General features: G+C 50.0%; 8 protein-coding genes across 8 annotated transcripts; 4 read left to right on the top strand and 4 right to left on the bottom strand.

Annotated features, from left to right (window-relative positions):
- Positions 1–142: 142 nt before the first annotated feature.
- On the bottom strand, positions 143–3395 carry RAD5B (DNA repair protein RAD5B; the record flags this gene model as incomplete). Its single annotated transcript, XM_032031334.2, has 12 exons — positions 143–169; positions 223–324; positions 382–532; positions 582–767; positions 820–1654; positions 1709–1914; positions 1975–2005; positions 2069–2192; positions 2249–2312; positions 2374–2484; positions 2547–3154; positions 3216–3395. The coding sequence occupies 12 exons, from the start codon at positions 3393–3395 to the stop codon at positions 143–145; spliced, it is 2625 nt and encodes an 874-aa protein (XP_031893166.2).
- Positions 3396–4028: 633 nt separating this feature from the next.
- CGGC5_v005043 (uncharacterized protein) lies at positions 4029–5484 on the top strand (the record flags this gene model as incomplete). The annotated part of the gene is made up of 5 exons (XM_032031323.1): positions 4029–4226; positions 4282–4305; positions 4370–4562; positions 4629–5003; positions 5069–5484. 5 exons carry the CDS (start codon positions 4029–4031, stop codon positions 5482–5484), a joined length of 1206 nt encoding a protein of 401 aa, XP_031892974.1.
- A 129-nt stretch (positions 5485–5613) lies between these two features.
- CGGC5_v005042 (uncharacterized protein) lies at positions 5614–7047 on the top strand (the record flags this gene model as incomplete). The annotated part of the gene is made up of 7 exons (XM_066151386.1): positions 5614–5641; positions 5696–5807; positions 5857–6111; positions 6172–6321; positions 6487–6587; positions 6657–6920; positions 6980–7047. The coding sequence occupies 7 exons, from the start codon at positions 5614–5616 to the stop codon at positions 7045–7047; spliced, it is 978 nt and encodes a 325-aa protein (XP_066009236.1).
- Positions 7048–10065: 3018 nt separating this feature from the next.
- Positions 10066–10329, bottom strand: CGGC5_v005041 (uncharacterized protein; the record flags this gene model as incomplete). The annotated part of the gene is made up of 1 exon (XM_032031300.1): positions 10066–10329. One exon carries the CDS (start codon positions 10327–10329, stop codon positions 10066–10068), a length of 264 nt encoding a protein of 87 aa, XP_031893442.1.
- Positions 10330–11381: 1052 nt separating this feature from the next.
- CGGC5_v005040 (uncharacterized protein) lies at positions 11382–12641 on the top strand (the record flags this gene model as incomplete). The annotated part of the gene is made up of 1 exon (XM_032031289.1): positions 11382–12641. The coding sequence occupies one exon, from the start codon at positions 11382–11384 to the stop codon at positions 12639–12641; it is 1260 nt and encodes a 419-aa protein (XP_031893443.1).
- Positions 12642–13205: 564 nt separating this feature from the next.
- On the top strand, positions 13206–16616 carry GIP-3 (Copia protein; the record flags this gene model as incomplete). Its single annotated transcript, XM_032031278.1, has 1 exon — positions 13206–16616. One exon carries the CDS (start codon positions 13206–13208, stop codon positions 16614–16616), a length of 3411 nt encoding a protein of 1136 aa, XP_031893434.1.
- A 1195-nt stretch (positions 16617–17811) lies between these two features.
- CGGC5_v005038 (uncharacterized protein) lies at positions 17812–18612 on the bottom strand (the record flags this gene model as incomplete). The annotated part of the gene is made up of 1 exon (XM_032031267.1): positions 17812–18612. The coding sequence occupies one exon, from the start codon at positions 18610–18612 to the stop codon at positions 17812–17814; it is 801 nt and encodes a 266-aa protein (XP_031893435.1).
- A 1152-nt stretch (positions 18613–19764) lies between these two features.
- On the bottom strand, positions 19765–21119 carry CGGC5_v005037 (putative acyltransferase; the record flags this gene model as incomplete). Its single annotated transcript, XM_032031256.1, has 3 exons — positions 19765–20125; positions 20181–20873; positions 20944–21119. 3 exons carry the CDS (start codon positions 21117–21119, stop codon positions 19765–19767), a joined length of 1230 nt encoding a protein of 409 aa, XP_031893436.1.
- Between the last annotated feature and the right edge of the window lie 238 nt (positions 21120–21357).

The raw sequence follows: 21357 nt of genomic DNA, 5'->3' as shown, positions 1-21357 counted from the left end.
TTGCAATCTTTTGTGATATACTCAATCCTCCTATGTATCAAATTCGGTTGTACAAATGATTGCCAAGACTAAAAAACAGCCACATTGCCTAAACTACGCTTGCAATATAGCCGTATTACCTTGAGATCCTGTTTGAAATCATTCAATGTATAGTATCGCTAGTGAGGTACTGGGAATTCGAATGAGCTATTATTCTGAAAGCAGGGTGCTGATTAGTCTTACTTTGGCCAGCCTTTCGCGTGCACTCTCATTCTTCTCCTGTTCTTCAGTAACGAAGGACTGAGTTATTAAGGCAGACTTCACTTGCTGCACTGTGACGATATACTGTTTCCAACTCAGTACTGACAGTGGAAACGGGATATCGCAAGTGGTTCAACTTACCTCCTCAATCGAGTTCGTCACCACGTATCGCCTTGCGATAACTTCTTTCTTTTGACCAATCCTATGAACGCGATCCAAAGCTTGGGCTTCTGCCATTGGCGTCCATTGCGGTTCAAGGAGATGGATGCGAGAGGCAACAGTCATATCAAGGCTTTTAAGATGTTAATATGTGGAATTTGAATCGGGACAAAGCGGCTCACCCTGTTCCAGCACTACCAATAGAGGCCAACAAGATGTTGCAGTCCGCCTTAGACCGAAACTCATTGATAGCCTCGCGTTTAGCAGACTCTGACATACTACCATCGATCCTGGAGAAGTTTCGGCGTTGCTCAAGAAGTGCTTTGCTGACAAGGTCTAGCATGCTAGTCCAACAAGAAAATACGACACTGCTTGCCTGTTAACAAAGAAACATCTGTGTCATAAGGCTGCGCTTCTCACCTTTTGAGAGACTCGTCTTTGCTGTTCTTTTCGTCTTCCTTGATATTTTCAAGTAACGCTAGGACCTTGGACGACGGCTGGTGTACTGGTCTCGGCCCATCCTCAAATTCGGAAAGCCCTCTCTCCGTATTTTGTTGGCAGGCGACGCACATTGGCTGGAAACCGTTCTTGCGCGCCACTGATGTGTCTCGACACCCAAAGCAGACATTGTGCCCACAGTCGAGGACAGACGATAAGTCTCCCTGTTGAGCACCGTCTTGCTCCGGTTGTCCGCAGCTTGAACAGACGCCGTCGATGATGTTGGGATTCTGAGGGCTTGATCCGCCGCTATGAGGATATTCAAGAAAGTCTCGCACATGCTGTGGAAGGAGGTCCAGACCGTGGTTGCAAAATTGCCGAAGCCTCAGGATAGTTTGGAAAATACTGCTGGTGGTACTCGTGGTCTCGCTACTGAGCATTACGGCGAAGCTATTTTTGAGAACATCGTATAGTTGACGTTCTCTGTCCGTAAATCGAACCTCGCAGATTGGCTTATGGCACGTTGGAAGATTTAGTTCTTGAGCGATGATGTCCTTGGTTCTGCGGAGACACGTTGCCTGGACCAACTTCTGTAAGACCTCAATGCCTCTGGGATGACCTTTCTTAACGGATGTTGCAACCCGGGAGTTAAAGCTAGACGCAGTGTCGAACGGTTCAGCTCTGATAAATCCAAGAAGGGACCCATAATCCTCAACGCTGTTGAAGATTGGTGTCCCTGTGAGGCACCAGCGATAATGTGCTCTCAAAGCATTCACAGCCTTAAATGTATTTGTCGAGCGATTTCTGATAACATGAGCTTACAATTGTTAGAATTGTGCACTTTTGATGAATCTGAGCCATTGTTATTTACCTTCATCAAGGATTATGCGTTCCCATTGGATACCCTGCAGCCGTATTTTCAGCGCGGAGGCAACGCTCCCCTGAGCAGTCTTAGCTTGAACCGCTGCGACCGTATGGTACGTTGTCAGTACCACGTCAAAGCTTTCAAATGATGAAGCCTTTCGTCTGCCAGAGCCGTGGTATGTCAAATAAGACATCTTGCCAGGATGAATGTGCCTGTCGCACAGAATGGTTAACAAGTTATCTTCGTGTCGGCAACAGAGCCGATAACGCTACCTTTGTATCTGTTCTTCCCACTCTTGAAGAACTGTAAACTCGATCTGGTTATCTTCTATTCCGGACAGCATTCATCTAATTTCCGCTTACGTACGAATTACTGGACAAACAATCAGCGTTGTTCCTGAGCAGGACGTTTGGCCAGCGTCAAGCGATTTCGTATCAAGTGATGATGCAACCAAAGCAATGGCCGTAAGGGTCTTTCCGAGTCCCATATCCTGTGGCACATCAGTTGATTGCGTCGTTGTAGGAAACCAATTAGAGTATGACCGACATCACCCCCACGACAAACGCAAGGAACGCTCGTTTGCACAGATCCCGTGACAAGGTTTTTATACCTGAAACTATGCGATTAAAACTTCAATTCTCCAGAGCTATGTGCCATCACATGTCACTCACCTTCGATGACCGCCTTTTGTTAAGATCGAGGTCCAAATAGAGCCAAATTCGTTATTTCCAAGCCTCCCGGACTCTTTCTCCTTCATCATAGATAAAGCTTTCAGTTGGTGTCTACTCATGGTTAGCGCTATTCCAAACATACAAGCCAACATCTGAAGTAAACCCGAACATACGTTTTGAGTTGCGTCCGTAAACGTGGGCTAGGTAAAATAGCAGAATATTTCAGAGGGCCTTGAGCTGAGTCAACCACTGCCTCTAGCTTGCGCATTAATGGACTCTGTTGTTCTACTTTGCTGGATGCTTTAGACTTTTGGCCGGATTTCTTTGCGGCTGCCCCTACAGCCTCAATCAGGTGTTCCTTCTCAATCGCGGCAGAACTCATGACTGGATTGCGCAAGCAGTGCGGATTCTGGTATGTAGCTGGGAGCTCTTCGAGGTGAGGTTGCTGTAAGTAAAACCCGGCCGAATCCAAGAGCCTGCCGATAGCTCCCGATAGTCTTTCCATGCCATACACAAGGACATAGAGCTCGAATTTCTTCTGACTAGCAGAATCCTGTCTTTTTCTCAGTAGAAAGGCCTGAAAAAATGTATGATGCTGTTTGTATAGCCTCTTCAACACTTGAGCTCCTGGTGTGTCACCATGCAGCAGGCCGCCGTACTCATTCGTTGATATGTTGCGAATAATGAATAAGTCTTCCTCTAGTTGAAGCCCAATTTCTGCACTTTGCTCGTTCCGGTTTATCAAAGAATTGACCCGTAGGCTCTTGGTCGGAATGTTGATCTACCGCAGAAGATTAGATTAATTGGTCAAGAATTCAGTAGTAGCAACGTGAAATACAAACCATGCCGAAACAGACGTCGTAGTCATGTGCTATCATCTCCTCAGAGAATTCATCTTCACTTCGATCGTCCTGTGTCACCACTTCAAGACCCTTTTCGACACATGGACGCTTGTCTGGGGGGCCACTACTACTGGAGGCAGAGTCAACATGCATCCGTGGTCGTTTGCGTCCGTTCTCCATGGAAGCTTGACAGAATGAGATTCTTCGGGCGCCTGGATTGCAATCGGAAAGCACGACCTTCTTGTCATCTCACGCCTAAATTAAAAGTCTGGCCAGCGGCAAAGGATTGCCGGGTGTAGGGATTGCGCTTATGAGTACATGGAGAGAAATGGAACGGCATTTCTTCTCCGCATGAAAAGCTGTACAGGTCAGAGGTCTTCGCCACGTCATGCTGTGCAACGTGAAGCGAACAGCAACTCTCGGCCAGTAAGGGTCTGCTTACGAGGCGGTGTCGAGGCTGATAATGCATGTATACCCAATCAATCCACACCTGATGACATATGCCCCCGCTTAATTTACGCCTTATGGACTGCGGCAAGGCGCCCCCCAGGGCTTTGCGGTAAGGCAACCTCGGCCTGAGGGGCTGCATGGCGACCTGCTGAGCGTACATGCACGCTTGCATGAGGTTAATTCAGATGGCTATTTGACCGTATCTTGTCTTTTGATGTCCATAGAGTCTCTTCCCGTGTTGCTTTGCACATTTCGACGGACCGACTAACCACATCCCCTCCTGTCGGCGAGATGGCGTCTCCTGCGGTAGTCGATGCTTTTGACAGTGCCAGGAAGAAATTTGTTTCTCAATTAACTCGCAAGATGACGGATGACTTTTCTTCATTCCCGACGATCGATCATGTCTACCGAGCAGCCGAGGAGCTGCAAAGCCAGCAGGTAAACACAAGATCAATGCGGAACCTAGGCAAAATCAGGACATTCCTGGAGTCCCTCAGGCACTTTGGGGAAGTAATCGACACCTTCGTACAGGTCAAGCCCGATGTTCTGGCGCTAATCTGGGTGAGTCGTTTGAGTGCCCTAGTCACACAATGCCATTAGTTTATTGAGTATCCAGGGCCCCATCAAATTGTTACTCGTTGTAAGTTGTCGAATGTTGGTGGTGAAATGAATTCTTTCAAATGCGGTGACATTAATGACATCAGGTTTCATGTAACTTTTACTCAATACATGACAATGTTCTCAGCGCCATGGAACTCATTGGCGACGCTCTTCCGGCTTTCAAGCAGTATACACAACTATTCCCGAACAACACGAAGATGCATCAAGCGTTATGTCTTTTTTACACAGACATTATGGACTTCTACGCCACACTACTAGACCTTTTCAAGCACAACAGTACGCCTTGTCCCTGAATCAATGCCCGAATAGCTACGGTTCCTGAATATTGACTATGCAACCCAGAATGGAGCGCCATATTCAGATCATTATGGCCACGTTGTTTGGGAAGGCTGCAAACGATCACCCAGAATATTTTGAGCCACAGAAGTCTCCTTAGCGATGAGGCCACCTTGGCAAACATGGTTCAAGCTCAGAAAGACCGTGAAACTGCGCTGAAGGCCTACGAAAACCAGTGCGAGTTTCAAACACGACAAGACTTTGAAGCGGCAATGAGCTCTCTCAATCCACGACTTTACGATCAAGACCTTGAGAGGCGTAAGACTCAGATGAACCCAAACTCTGGGAACTGGATATTCGACAACCCCAAGTTTAAAACATGGCTCGATTTGGCTGATAGGCAATCTCGAGTGCTTTGGATTCAGGGCATTCCAGGTGCGAGTAGGTTACCCTCCTCTGTCGCCAACAACGATGCCTAACCAATACTAATCTTTGATCCGTGAAAGGGAAAACCTACTTATCCTCATCTGTTACAAGCGAATTGGCAGGAGAGGACAGAAGGGAGGCTGCAGTATTTCTCAGCTACCGGTTCTCCCAGGAATGTACAGCTCTCAAAGTCCTGCACTCTCTCATCGTACAATTTATCCTCGACGAAACCAAGCTTCGACAGCTGCTAATAGCTGCCCACAACGACAATTATAGAAAGTTGAAGAGTTCTTTGGACTTTGTTAAAGACCTTCTGAAGGAGATTCTTGACTGTCTTCCATCGAGCTTCATTGTTGTCGATGGCGTAGACGAAATAGAGGAGGATGAGAGAAGGAGCTTACTGAAGACGATGCTTGCACTCTCCAAAGAAACTCAGGGCCTCGGAGTTTTGATTAGCAGTCGACCAGAAGACGACATCACCCGATTGGTTGGATAAAATGCGAATATTATTCGGGTGCACGAAGAAAACAGGTCTGACATTAATTCTTACGTCAACGATCGAGCCTCCCAGTGGATAAGTGAGCATTCAGCCGACCCTTATCAATCTGGTCTGATCAGAAGCCTTATGCCAAAGATCGCGTTCAACTCTCAAGGTATGATCGGCGTCATGTCTAACTAGGTTCTTCATGAAGGGTCTAACTGTTTAGGGATGTTTTTGTACACTCGTTTGCTCTGTGATTTCATGGTGCTAAACGGCGATATGAAGTACATGGCTGGCGTGATTTCCCGAAATGACCTTCCCACAGGACTCGACGAAGCGTATGTCTCGACTCTTCATGAAATTACGGTGACACTCAACTGCTTTTAGATATGCCCGAATTCTCAGTAGGATCTCGGACTTTGAGCAGCGCGCGCGCGAAGACGCCCAACAGATCTTGGCCATGACAGCTGGTTGCGAAGTTCCATTGACCAAACACGAGATCCGACTGGGCTTACTTATTTCTCGTGGAGGGAGTCCGTTACAAAGTTGCGAAGGTTTGCTACTCAATATTCTTCGCCAATGTGGTCTTATTATCGAAGAAGTAGATGGTTACATACAGTTCGTCCACTTCACGGCCCACGAGTACGTAGAATTCTCATCTAACGGGCGCCTGCTAGTTGCTGACAGACTTCGAAACGACAGATACCTCCTCGGGCCTCAAAGCGACTACTACTTAAACCAAAACGAAATCCAAGCCAGCCTAAGTTCAATATGCTTGAAATATCTCAATTCGTCCTGCTTCAACCTCGAGCTTGAAGATGACGTCTTCCGCAAGAGTGTACTGAACGGGTCGTATGTTTTGGAAAACTACGTTTGCACGCATTGGATTTCTCACATGAAATGCACTGGGAATGCATCGCAGCATACCAGAGAGCATCTCCAAGAATCAACCAAAATCATGTTGATGACGAGATCAAATCCCTCCTTCTTACACGTCAGAACACCCGAATTGTCTAGTGATATAGCTTTTTTTGACTTCATGGGAGATCTCTGTTATGAACTGGCGACGGCGTCTGGATTCTTCAAACTGCGCAAGAGTGCGTTGTGCTTTACTGACGGTGTGTATCTCATATGTGTATTTTCCAAGCAGTTTCTTGGGCTACGAATACTCTACTAACAAGAAGCAGAACGGCGAATACAAGACCTGGATCCATTTACCATTTCCACAACACAATTACGTTTTCGCCACGTGGTCGAAGAGATGTTGTGTGTTGGAAAACGTCATCGTTCGGACTGTTTGTGCACCATCCTCAAAGGCATTTACGGCGAAAGAATTTGGAAGTGCGCTAGACCTGGGTGCACGTTCTTTAGAATCGGATTCCAAACCAAGGCGAGGAGAGACCGACACATGCAGGCTCACAATCGCCCGTTCAAATGCGATCAGGAGGGTTGTGAGTTTTTACATCTCGGGTTCCTTACACAGTCACACCTACGAGTTCATCATGAACAGTATCACAGCCAGAGGCATACAAGGCCCCGGGCTCGAAAGTTTCAAAGGACGAAGAAGCAGGAGCTTAAGATGATACTGGTTGACACTGTGAAAGAAGATGACCTCCAAACCATACGCGACATGTGGGATATTGCGAAACCATTTCGAGCGACACTCTTGCTTACGGCAATCAACGAAAAGTCTTCGAAAATAATGCTGGATTTCTTAATTGAACACGTCCAATTCTCTGACCCTGTCAACAAGCAATGTAACGGCGTGCTCTTCAACATCTTCAATGCTGCAATAGCCGCGGAAAATACGTCTGTATTCAACGCTTATAGCATCCAGAAGCTATTGAGTTCCTATCGGGGAGAGGATCAAATGATACGCGTCATTCAAAAGATCGGGGCGAAACGAAACGCGAATTTGGTGGAGGTGGTTGCACCTCAAATTCCACCGCCTCTCTTTGAGGGTTTCATGGAAAGCATCATCCCTCACAGTGCCAATGAGGAGGCAGTAGCTGACGCCATTGATTGCCTTAAGAAGATTCGGGATGTATACTGCTATAAAACGGGGCTTAATCACCACCTGAGAATTCTCGGTGGCCGTTGTTGCTCTGTTCAGATAGCAAAGTTGTTAATAGAGGATGGCGCGGAAGTATCTAGGACTAGGGTTACGGGAGGGCACAGTTCGCTGTTTGCTGCGACGAGACATTCTGACCAGAGTGCCGCCGAGTTCATCAAATTCATGCTGGACAACGGTGCTTCGATACACGAGAGATACCACCAAACAGACATTTCAACCCGGCCGGGGGCGAAATCAATCCAGCGTTGGCTTGGAGTAACCTGGGAAATGCTCGTAGAAGAATACGGAGAGAAGTCGCCAGAGTCAAGGCCCCAAGGCCCCTAGCTGAACCGTTTCAGATGCGACCTGAGGGCTATGACGCAAGCAATAGTGGTGGTCGTATTGTTTGATCGCCGGCACGTCCCTGCATTTGGGCAAAGGGCGGCCGCGTCGAGCTAAATACATATACCATCCTGTCCCATCCCAATCCCGCACATAGAAAACAAGTAGATAGGTAGAAAGAGTTTCAACCTCGTTCCTCCCGCCGTAATCCACGTGTTGTGATGCAGGTGTAGATATACCTAGATATAGAAGGCTGAGGAATTTATCTATCAGTTTTCGGAGACATCCTCTTTTGTAGCAGAAAGTTCACAGCAGCAGTGGCAATGGCCGATGCTAGTGCACTCCCAGAATCGCCTTTGCTGCCAAAGGTGCACTCTGGCTGGGTCGCCGCCGGTAATGAAAAAGGTTCGATCCTCCTGGACACTCCGAAAATCTCAAGGTCCTCTGCTTCTGAGTGCGCAACCTTTCCATGTCCTTGGAAATGGCTGAGTGCTGAGGAAGAGGTGAGGATCATTCGTAAAGGCTGCATCCTTCAGATACATAATCGAGGGCACCCATTCCCCAACAAGCCTCAACACCTCGTAATGACTGCCCGATCCTCTTGTAAGTTGATGGGCTTCTCGCATTGCTTTAGCCAACATGGGAAGCCATCTAGGAATCTTCTGTTGGAGAAGAGACATTTTAATTTCGAAACCCTTGAGTTTGTAGTTACGACGTAGCCCCCCCGCAAAAAGACTACGGCAAAATTCACCCCATACGCGGGCACAATTTTGGAAACACTATATGGGCATTTCGAAACCCTTTCGGCCTGGGGAAGAGTCATCCTACGTGAAAACAAGGCATAGCCATTGGATCATGTCAAAATCTCAACCTTAACGTATAGCGCGTTCGAGGAATTTTGGACTTTGTGTAAGCTAAGTACGATGTCATTAAGTTGAAACACTCGAAACCATGGAGAGTTGGTTTCCGCTTCGATGCAGTCGATATCCAATGGAAGTAGGTTCAGTTCTAAGTGGATGAAGACGACAGACCATGGGAGGAAAGCCTCTAGCGATCGTTCTATGGATCCAATGAACGGGCCATTTGAGTCCAGTTCGCGAGGAGAGTTCGATACGAGAGCGAATATTCTTCTTTTGGTTCCGTCGATGCCATGTTTGATATCGCTGGTTGAAAGAGGGACAAGCCAATCTTCGCAACTTCCGAGTTGAATATCTAACATTATTCTGGGCATGAATTACTACATGACCACCGACTTAACATAATGTAGAGGGGATGTCATCAGTCTGGCATGAGGGGAAAATCTCACACCATCGCAAATGCACTGGGCTACCACAAGGCGGACCATCCCAGGCGCACCATCAGGCATCCTCGCTGCGGACACATGTCATCCATTGGCGGCTATTCGAAGACCCTTGGCGTGGTTGACAGGTGGGCCAAGCCTATCACTTCGACTATGGTAGTTTTTTATTCGACCGCTTTTGGCTGCATGTCTTCGGTCAGCTTCCAGATTCCGAGGCAAAGTCAAGCGCAGATAGTTCCACATCAAGACTTTGCCGATCCGTCGAGCTACCAAGCCAAACGTTCGGGCTTCATTCGGTTATTGTGTATCTAGTCAGAGGGCAACAAAACGGTTTCTGGAGGGGCTGAAGGCAGATCCAGCGCCAGGGCAACGAAAGCGTTCTTAGAAACCTCCTTACCACATGAGGGATGGAGTGCAGCATTCTACGATGGTCGACGAATCCGGGTAGGCTGCGGTCCTGCTTGTAAGACTTGGCTCCTCCTAACCAAGGCGGGGAAGGACGACGTATCTCCACTCGGACCGAGCTTCCGAGCTTGCTCATGTAATTAGCAAGACTGTCATGCCGGCATGCCTCATTCACCGAACAGACTTCGGGAAATCAAACATTGTCACCGGGAAAACTTTGGATTTCAACGGTCGTGAAACTTGCAGATTTCGCCAACTGAACACGTTGAGTATCTTAGCTTCTGTCCGACAGCAGACTGGCTCTGATAAACCCGAATCTTTCACGCGCTCAACACCGTTCGCTTCGCAAATGTATGTACTTGGCGGAAAGCAATAATTACAAACGAACGTCGTAAGAACACCAGAAATTCCCACGATATTGGCCCAGGCGTTGCACTGTATCAAACGACGTCAGCATGACTTGAGCGATCCAATGCCAGACGGGTGCAAACATACATTAGCAAGGGCCGTCGTAGTACGCGTCGAATCCTATGGGCGCTGTGTTGTATCCAGTATTGCTCACCGTCACGCGGCAGTTTGAGTCGGCCTGGAGGTACACGCTTGCTGCGCCATTGATCAAGGCGGTCGTCCCCTCGTTCTTTTGGAGACACTTCTGCAACACGTTGTTCCCGGTTGACTTCTCTCGAACCCAGAAATGGCAGCCCTGTGCCGTTACCGTGGCGGCGAAGACGGCGGTCAGGACGAAGGTGAAGGGCTGCATTGTGACTCTAAATAGTCCTTTCATTAGTTTACATGCCGACTTTGGAACGAGGATTGGAACTGATCATACCTAACGAGTGTTGGTTGATAATTCGACAGGAAGGATTGGCCAATAAGGAGAAGTCAGTTGGGAACTATTGGTGAGAGATGGTATTTACAACTTCGTCTGAACGTCTGGCGTTATCCGCTTTTTATTTGCGAAAATTGAAGCTTGGACTTCGCAACCTAGCGGGAGGTTCATGGGGTTTGACTCGTTGTATAATATCACTGATACAGCAGACTCGTTATCTGATACTGGCCTATATGCCGGCGAAAAGTTTATATGTCATTACCTTATTGTCAGTTCCCAGAACAGTTTTTCCCGAGATACTTACAGGGATTGTCTAGTTAGCCGGAATCCCTTTATGATAATCCACGCCAACATGTCTCCGAAACGAGATTGCAGTTGATACTGAAGTACATACACATCGTCTCTCAATGATATAGAGTTTTGCTATCCGGGCCGTGTAAAGCACGGCTGCGCCCTGAGATCCAGTTGCAGATAACACTACAAGCGACGGCGACGGTCTAGTCTGGTCAGGCCCAAACAGACCTCAGACGCAACGAATAAATTGGAGGCCTGGAAATTCCGGGCCGAGTGAGATCGATTCCGAAGCCGAGCGCATGTTCGTCTCAATTGGGGCTTTACGCGAGTCGTTCAAATACGCTAACGCAATTAAGGCAATCACTGAGTTCTTGGCGTCGCTTGTGAATCTGTCAAATTGGCCATGATAACCTTGAGAGGTGTCAGTCACTATGAAAGGTGTCCGCCACTATGCGACCTTGAGAGGAGCTGAGAAGAGTTTTCTATGGTTATGCCAAACTCTATGGATAAGGGTAAAAGCCCTCACTCTGGACATAAATAGTAGAAGATCTTTTATTATTGAACACACACAAGAACAAGACAATACCTCACTATTATTTTTTACTACCTCTAATCTGACAATTAACAGTCTGAATCCGCGAATCTAGTCAGAAGCCTATTTATCTTCTTATATACTCTTTTCTATCAATATGACGACAGCAACTATAAAGACGATCGAGCTACGCTCAACGCGCGACTGGATCCTCTGGTTCGATCAGCTGCAGTCAAAAGCAAAGTCCTACGATCTCTGGAAGCACATCAATCCAGCAGAACACATTCAGGCTATGCCCGGCGCGTTCCAGAGCCGTCTCGACGCACTCACGACAGCTCCAGACGCTCCAGAGATCTCTGACCATCCGTCCGGGGGTGGAGCAAACTCTGCAGCGGTCATCCTAGATCCAGACAACGACGCTGCAGTCGCGCGTGCTGAAAACCTCGCAGAGCTCTCGCGAGCCAACCGCGAGCTATATCGTGATCGACAAGCTGATTACACGTTTCGAATCAAGCGTTACGAAGCTCGTATGAAGAGCATCCGCGTCCTACAAGACTGGATCAGGGATACAGCTGACCCAGAACTCCTACGACACTGCTGTACAGCTGATAAGAACCTTGACGAGTGGATCTATGAGCTTCAGAAGCGCGTAGGATCCAGCGATAGCGAACGAAAAGCTACTGCAAAAGCCGAATATAGTGCAGTCCTCCAACTCCCAGCCCGCAAGAAGCTAGCTACAAAGCGCGATGTAGAAGACTGGCTCACAAAATGGGAGCGAGCGATCTGTGAGGCACAGGCGAGTAGCCTTCCACAAGCCAGAGAAGCTGACCAGTGGTTCCCGGATTATGTCGATGCGCTTAGCAATAGCTATATCGATAACTGGATCTTCTCATACCATACGAACGCATCTGATAAGGCGAAAGAGGGCACCCTCACTGTAGGTGATGTCATTGAGAAGACAAGAGAGTTCCTCCGAACTATCAAGAACGCCAACCCACGCGCTAAGAGCGGCCGTGGAGCCTTTGGACCAACGATATTAGGCGACGCAGATGGCGCTACTACCCAAGACTCAGAGCAGGAGGCCATTACTCCTATAAAGCGTAACCTCGGACGACGAGCGCAACGAGGCACACAAGGAGCTCCTCGAAACGCAGGTCTATCTCGCGCAACGCCTATGAGAGATGGGTCTCGAAAGAGAGCACTCGCAAAGACGGAGACTGAGGACGAAAAGCTCTGTCCTGCATGCCTCGGCCTCCATCCACTTTCAAAGTGCTGGATAGTCTTTGAAGATCTACGCCCTGAGCGACTTGCACGTCACGAACCAACGCATAGGCTCGTCGAAGACCGGATTAATAACGATGAAGAGCTTGCGGAACGCATTCGAAAGCTCAAGCTAAGCAGCAATATGGAAGCCTGACTATATGGAAGGTGTAGAGGCAAAGCCCACAGCGCATTTCACACGCAACCCTCTACGTACGAGCTACGTAACTCAGCTATACTTGACTCAGGAGCGACAATTCACGTTTTCAACAACCCATCGAGGTTTATAACACTCTATGGAGCCGCTCCAGGCGACTTCATATGGGCAGGCGCACATCAGGTGCCTATTGAGGGCTACGGCACAGCTGAGATCAAGCTGAGGGGGCGCGGCGGTAGTACGACAAAGTTGCGGCTATACAATGCAGCACTTTGTTCAGGCTTTGCAAGCAGCCTTGTCTCTCTCCGACAGCTACGCCAGCGTGGCATATGGTGGGATATGAGCCCACATAACAACTGCCTACGCAGATCCGACTCATCATATCTCTGCGCTCTCCAAGAGCACCATCATCAGCAAGTTCTCGAGTATCGACCCCTTGAAAACGAAGCAGCATTAGCTGTAATAGCTCCAATCCCACAAGCAGTGGATGAGACGCCAAAACCGCAACAACGGCACAAATACACCACAGCAACGCGTCGAAAGCCGATCCGTGGGAGTACAACAATGTGGCACCGCCGCCTAGGCCACCCAGGCCCAGAGGCAATACGCCACCTTGTCGGCTCCTCGCGCGGCGTACGACTGCTCACAGGAGGCTCTGCTATTTCAACGATCGACTGTGACGCGTGTGGAACAAGCAAGCTACACCGCCAGGTGCGAAGAGCAGTGAAGGAAGCCCTACTACGAGAGAAGCCTGCCGATCGTATTGCTATAGACTTCCACGACTACGATGAGGGCTATGGAGGCTACCGATATACGCTTCTAGTGACGGATCGATCATCATCCTATACCTGGGACTTCTACCTCACGAGACGGACTACAGATGTCCTACTTACTGTTATTACCGACTTCCTCACACTCCTATCGACCCAGTATGGAGCACGAGTGAAAGTCATAGAAACGGACAACGAGATCCTGAAGCATCCGCGAGTAGTCTCAGAGATCGAATCACGCGGAATAAGACTCGAGCCTTGCGCGCCAAACACACAAGCCCAAAATGGCGGAGCTGAACGAATTGCAGCTACTATTAAGCAACGCGCGCGAGCTATGGCGTCCGGAGCTAAGTTGCCAGATATCCTATGGCCGGAAGCGACAAAAGCATCAACATATCTCTACAACAGAACCCCTACAGCCTCGAGAGGCTGGCGAACACCATACGAGGTGTTCCACAAGCACTTCTGGGCCGCAGAAGCAGCGCCCTACGCACGCCCAGATCTTTCACACCTTCGAGCATACGGCTGCAAGGCGTTTGCTATGACTCGACAAGCGCAACTCAAGCAGAACCGCCGCCAGAGACTAGCTCCACGAGCATTTATTGGTTATCTCGTGGGCTATAGCTCGAGCAACTCTTTCCGAATATGGAATCCCTTACGAGACGAGGTATTCACTACGCGAGACGTAGTCTTCAACGAAAAGCAGTTCTTTAATGGCAACCTAAAGGAGCTTGCAGAAGAATTCCGCTATATGGACTTACAAGAGATCCAAGAGCGTATAACGCAGCTAATTGACCAGACAAATAGGACCACTATACCGCAAGACGCTGATGAAGAAGCAGATGAGGTGGTCGAAGACTATGAGCACGCCGAGCTGAGTGATATAGCAGCCCTGGAGCGTGGGACGCCTCCTCCAGAGGATGCTCTATATACAAAAGCGAGGTTTCAACTTATGACCCCTCCGGAGACACCTCCACCGCCTTCGGCGTTCTTCACAGCTCTACGGAGCACTCTGCTCGACGTGAGGGGGCGGGAACATAGCGACCACCCTTCAAAAACGTCTGAAGATTCGAAAACTATTCCTCCGCTGCTACGCTGGGCGCCACGCACGTCGTTCAAAGCTGCCTTCTTGGCTGGCAGCGCCCAGCCGCGCGCACAAAAGACATATAAGGATAAGACCAAGCGATCGATGGATGGCCCTGCGGACTGTTGCACCTGGGCTGATCACCCTTTGAGTGCGCGCGTGGGGTGGGAAGCCTCCGAAACTACAACAGGAGTAGGTTGTACCCGAAAGGCGGCTATAGACGAGATAGACCTTCAACAGGGAGCGTCTGCCGTGGCCGAACAAAAGCCGGAGAGCGAGAGGCACCCAAGGAGTACGAATACGTACGGAGCTCAGCGGAGTCCGCTTGGAGACCCTTGGAGAACATTGCCCGCTCTACCCACATCTCACGATCAGCTGGCACCGCGAAATAACGCTACAAAAGCGCACCCCTTTGCAAGGGAGTTTCTTGAGGCCGAACAGAGCCATCTGAGAGGGCATGAGACGTCGCGATCCTGGCGCGAAGTAGCCAAGAGCGAGGCCCGCGGTCATCAAGTTCTCGGCTGCCACTGGGTCTATACGTATAAACTCGATAAACACGGGCGGTTAGCGAAGTTCAAAGCGAGACTTGTGATCCGGGGTGACCAACAGGCGAAAGACGCGCGGGATACGTACGCCGCTACGCTCGCAGGTATGTCGTTCCGCATTCTAATGGCACTTGCAGCACGCTTTGATATGGAGCTGCTACAATATGATGCTGTTAACGCGTTTGTACACGCTACTCTTGATGAAACAGTCTTTATGCAGCTTCCGCCAGGCTACCGCCGCCCAGGAGTCATTCTACGCTTACAGAAAGCACTCTACGGACTTCGCCGATCTCCTATTCTATGGCAACGCCATCTAGAAGCAGGACTTAGAGCGCTAGGCTTCTCACGCGTAGCGGGCGAGAACTGCTGTTGGCAACGAGGCCAAGTAACATTCTTCTTCTACGTTGACGACTGTGTGCTAGCGTTTCCTCGCGAACACTCCGCAGACGCACAGGAGGCTATCAACGCACTTCAGAAACGCTACCACCTTGAGGGAGGCAAAGACCTCCAATGGTTCCTCGGCATTGAGGTTATACGAGACCGCTTTACGCGAAAGCTATGGCTATCACAAGCTGTATTTGCAGAGAAGGTACGGAAGCTTATTACGCCACGCGCTGATAACGCAGAAGCGCCTGAAGAGCGCGCCTATACGCCTATGACGAAGACTGAGCTCTTCCCAAATGATGGGGAAGCTGCGCCGTGGGAAATCAATCACTATCAGAAGCGCGTTGGAACAATTCTCTACGCAGCAGTAATGACGCGGCCAGATATCGCCTTCGCAGCAAGCCGCCTCGCAAGATTCAATCACAACCCAGGCCCTACGCACCATAAAGCGGTTGAACGCGTACTACGATACTTATATAATACGCGCTACCTCTGCCTCGAGTATGGCGCTACGCCAGGGAGCGACGACGATACGCTTGAAGTAGCTTCTGACGCTAGTTTTGCGGATAACACGCTTGATCGCAAGAGCTCACAAGCGTTCGCTATGAAGCTATTTGGAGGGATCGTCGCCTGGAAGGCTAATAAGCAGACAACTGTCACAACGTCGACAACTGAAGCGGAACTCCTCTCTCTATCACAAGCAGCGCGAGAAGCACTCTTCGCAAGCCGCCTAATAGGTGCCCTACAAGTTCAACTACCTATAGAAAGCATGCCAGAAGCGCAGTTTGCAACTCCCACGCGCACCCAGCCGACTATACAAATACAATGCGATAACCAGCAGACTGTTCGCCTTGTCAACGCGGAGCTTGTGCAACTTCAGACGCGCCTCCGACATGTCGACATACACAACCACTGGCTGAGGCAGGAGATCGCTGAGCATCGCGTCTCTGTCGCGTATACGCCGTCAGCACAACTCATGGCGGACGGACTTACGAAGGCGCTTGCTTTGCCGCAGTTTAAGATTTTTTGCCAACAACTACGCCTAAGCGACCAGCGAGCGCTTCTAGAACGCAACAGGGAATGCGAGCTTGTAGAGGAAGACGAGAGACAAGTCGCTGAGGCTATGAAAAACGACGTATGGGATATGGAAGCTCGTGATCTTCCAGATACAGACAATATGGCCAAAACTTAGGTCAGGGAACCCCGGCATGCGCGTTGTCCCTGAGGGGGCGTGTCAAATTGGCCATGATAACCTTGAGAGGTGTCAGTCACTATGAAAGGTGTCCGCCACTATGCGACCTTGAGAGGAGCTGAGAAGAGTTTTCTATGGTTATGCCAAACTCTATGGATAAGGGTAAAAGCCCTCACTCTGGACATAAATAGTAGAAGATCTTTTATTATTGAACACACACAAGAACAAGACAATACCTCACTATTATTTTTTACTACCTCTAATCTGACAGAATCTCTAGTTCCGCTTGGCAATTAAATTGCAATTCTCAGCGGTTTGAAAATGCCACCATCACCGCATCCGTTCCCGCCCGCTGCTCATGTACAGACTCCATCCAACACGATATCTCTCCAACCACGGGAAGTAGCAGCCTCAGTACATCCTTGTACCGGCCTCTGTCTCGATCGTCTTGCAGTGCTTCTTGACCTGCTTCGATGGCAAAATCGAGACATGACCGGTCACATACGTCGCGAATCTTAGTGATGGTCGCATCGGCCCCGTGGTCTAGCAGCAATTCGACTGTGTTTGGGGCTCCGTACTCAGCAGCCAGATGGAGCGCCGTCTTGCCATATTTGTCGGCCATGCTGACTTCTAAGCTCTTCGGATTTGGTGGTTAATCCGTGATTTATCGACCGCGACTGACTTTCGTTCGCCGGTGAAGAGTTTCACTTGGGAGTTGAAGGAACATTTCTGCGATTTCGATACGACCACCTTCTCCTGCGTAACGGAGAGACGTACGTCCATTGCAGTCAGAAGTGCCGCTCTTCGTATTCGGAAGGCTGAGCAGACAGTTGACCGTCCCAGCTTCTCGGAGTGATGTCGCCCAGTGAAGTGCTGTCTGTCCGCTATGATCTTGTGGATTCATATTGTACCCGCGGTATCTCAAAACCCTCAAAGTCCCAACATAACCATGTGCTGCAGCTTGTTGAGCTGCTCCGATTGGATTTCCAGGTGACGAATTAGTAGGATAAGTCTTGATAACGGTTCGGCCTCTTAACCCTACTGCGTGACAACTAAAAACAAAAGAAGGAAAAGAAAACCAATGCATCAAACCGCCCTTGTTTATTCAACGCCGCAACCCCAAAAACTTCCATCGCCAATATCCTACTGAAACAGTCTGCAGCAAGCTTTAATTCTGTTCATAACGCGTCAGTATTCAATTCTGCTGGAACAGAGGTAATAACTCACGCCCGAAACCCATCTTGTCCTCATATCGGTATGTGCAAGCCACGTCAAGCAGCATCTTGGATGAAAACACGTTGTCGCGAGCAGATTCGGCGATGAGATCAATCTGACGCAGTTGCGAGTGGTCCTCTGTCATGAGGATGGGCGTGTAGAAATGGGCTGCGGTGTGAGGCTGGTTCTCTTTTCCACCATCATCGCCTGCAAGCCACGACTCGCGACCGCGCAGGTTGTTGACGAGTGAATAACGCACCCGATGTCGTACCCAGAATACAACTTGCTGCAGGTTGATTCTGCCGATTCTTGTCATTTCAGCGTCGTCGTGTGCCAACATCAGGCGTCCCTTCCAGGTTGGAAGGTGGAAACCAGGGGGGTGGATAATCCCGACATTGTTAGGAAACGAGCTGCCTTTGCTATAAACCTTAGGATAAATGATCTCATCAGTCCAATGGCGGTTGACCTTGAGGAAGACCGGTGCCCCGGCCTTCCTGCAAGGCTTCACCTTGTGGGGTGATGGCGTGGGGGGTTCGCCCGTCGCGGTTCTCTTATTGCCCGACTTGCTGCTTGATGTGCCAGGCGGGGGCGCGTCTTCTGCGAGGACACCTATCTGAATCGCGGTGTGAGAGAATTCTCTGTCGGGGATCTTGTCGGGGACCGGAACTTCGTCGTTCGATGTCCACCCCTTGAAAACCGAGACCCAAAGCTTCTCGCGAGCCTCAATCCAAGAGCTAGCAGTCTGAATTGCATCGGAATACTTGTTGTACCGGCACAGCATATTCAGCAGGTCTCTACGTTATCAAAATCAAAAGAAGCAGCATGTAGACTAATTTGCAGTCTCGTCTGGTCATCAAAAGAGGGGAAGTTTCGGTTCCGTGCAATTTATTTGATTGGCGCTTCAACGAGGCAACTAATCGGTTCCCAAGGTGCCTTGGCTGCAGCCATTTGTTGGCGTTGCACTGCTTTGAATGCCCGTAAGATTCTTTGAGAAGGAAGCCGGGATAGGGGACGTAGCATGCAGACAGTGGTTGGAATGAAGGGCCACATAAAAATGGCCCAGCATTGAGATGAGGAGCCATTGAAAGTACAGAGTGATATTTAGATGCATGCTCAGGTAACCCTCCCTAGTTAACTTGAATGGTATCCCAAGCAGCGCTTCCGCAAGGGCAGGTCACTTGACAAGCTACCTATACAGCCAATATAAGGAAAGAATGCTGTTATCACCACCTAAGTAGTCAAATCGACAGCCCCCAAATGACTTGAAATACTTGCTATAACTATTGTTGTATTCATAATTAGCTAATAGGAGGGCTTGGATTAGTATTTCCTCTCCTTATCTAGGCCCGCCCAGCTATATGGGTATGTGAAGGCATCAGTGGGCGAGGCCTCATCAAGGGCTCACTCGGGGGCTGGGGGCAGCGGCGGCAGCGGCTGGCGGCTATGAGGGGGGCAGTGAGTGCAAACGTGAGGGTCTAGATAGCCTTGGAGATACCGGATTAGGAAGTTTCTTGTACTGTAGCTTTGTTGAGCGATGGAAAGGTTATACTTGTAAGTAGGCTAATTGATTTGAACCTTCAAAATAACAATCTCGTCAACAGCAACTAAGTTTAGGGGTGAAAATTGACTCAACTGTCCTTGTGGCAGTGCTGATCCCAAGTTTTCTGTATGTATATCTTCTCTAATCCAATAAGCCTCACATTTGTGTCGTCAAACGACGCTCTGAGGGCCGTCAATGAAAGCAGGCCATACACCGTACCTATCCAGACCGAACCATGTACCGAACCACCGTGTATGAGAAATCGCTCGCTAATCACCAGCCACCGGGGGAATCATGAACGTGTACCCAATCCATTGCCGAACCACCATATATCCAGCTTCCAAACTAGAAGTAAAACATCACATCATAACGTCAAGCTGGCCGCTCCTCGGCTTAGAAGGCCGCCGCCCATCGCTGCATCGTGTTGATGAACATCCTAAAAATGAGCCCGGCGGCTCCGACAACAACAAAGACTTGCGACAGCTCCCACCAGTGCTTCAAGCGGACCTCGGTCTCGATGTATCCCTTCTTGTTGTCCTCGCTTGGTGGGAAGCGGCCGTTGACGAGGTACTCCTCCATCAGGGCGTCCTTCTCGTACCACCTCTCGCGCACCCAGGCGTCGAATTCCTTCTGGTCGTGGAGGGGCATGTCGGCGACGCGGAAGCGACGCCAGTGGAAGTTGACCGATTTCGGGGGTCGGCCCTGGAAGTAGGTGCTTGCAAGGGTGAAGTAGGACTCGCCGTACTTTCCACGGCTGGAATGTTGTTAGCTCATGTCTCAGACGGGATCGGCTGGTGCCAGGAACTTACGGGACGCCTTCGTATGCGACAGTGCAGTCATAGACGTAGTCCAGAGTCCCCTTCAACTCCTTCAGGCAAAAGTACATGCCAGTGCTACGCGGGAGTAGAAGGTGCTCGGGGTCCTTTAGACCCGTCTGCTCCGCCCATGCCGCTGACTTCCTGCGGCCGTTGCCTGACAAATTTGTGCCCTCGGGGAAGAGAAGCAGCCACATCGGGTCGCGGTGCTTCTTGCCACTGGGAGTAGTGTGCTCCATCTTCAACTTGCCGAGGCGATGCGCTAGGCGCGGCTGGTCCGTCGACATCTTGCGCGACATGAAGATGAAGCCGTAGAACATCATGCCCCAGCCGACGAGGGGGATGTACTTGAGCGACTCCTTCAAGATAATGTAGATGTGCCCATGCATGCCCGGCTCGTTGGCGTACGCCACCCACCAGAGGTACAGCCAGTCTGTGTAGATCTGATGGTTCGCAATCAGAATCAAGCGCTCGGGGAAGTCGAACTCAACGCCACCGCCAGGTGTCTGCCGTATTTGCCCCGCTACCGATGCATCGCCGCTTATTCGGATCTTCGTAGGGCCCCAAATGTGTGTCATCGCGGTCGTGGTCAGGGCGAAGGACTGTTTCGTCAGGGCCATGTAGGCGTAGTAGAGCTCGCGGTTGACCAGGTACAGGCCGCAGCCCATCAGCTGGGTGATGAAGATACTGGCGCAAGCTTCAGGTTAGCTGTGGTCTTCTTTCGTCGCAGGGCAGAGCGGGGTATAGAGCTTCGTACCTTGCGCAGCATGCTGCGAAATAGACGGCGAAGGAGACACCGCGGAGGATTTGCATCAGCTTGTTATGCTTGATACGACCCGCTGGGTGCGCATCGACTGGTTTCCTGAGCAAGCCAGCATTTGGACCTGGAGCTGGGACCGCAGCGTCTGCCTTCTTGTGTACGTCGGTCGCCATGATCGCGGGGTAATGTTGGAGGTTTCGATCGGTTTGTGAGAGTATCGCAGGTTCGAAAGGCATGCGGAAGAGGAGTTGGAGGTTTCTCGTAGGTCTGACGTCAAGCGGCGAAGATCGCAGGTAGATGGGGGTCGGTGGAGAGTTTCGTGGCGGGTTGATGAGGAGTCGTCTTCGTGGTGTCGCGTGCGAAGGGCATGTGAGACGGGCAGCTGGACGGCAAGCTGGGATGCTGCTTGGT

The sequence above is a fragment of the Colletotrichum fructicola genome (genome assembly GCF_000319635.2).
Source record: "Colletotrichum fructicola Nara gc5 chromosome Unknown KSG_Nara_v1_contig03, whole genome shotgun sequence".
Classification (NCBI taxonomy): domain Eukaryota; kingdom Fungi; phylum Ascomycota; class Sordariomycetes; order Glomerellales; family Glomerellaceae; genus Colletotrichum; species Colletotrichum fructicola.
Note: the sequence above shows the minus strand (reverse complement) of the source record. Positions and strands in the feature narration are given on the sequence as shown.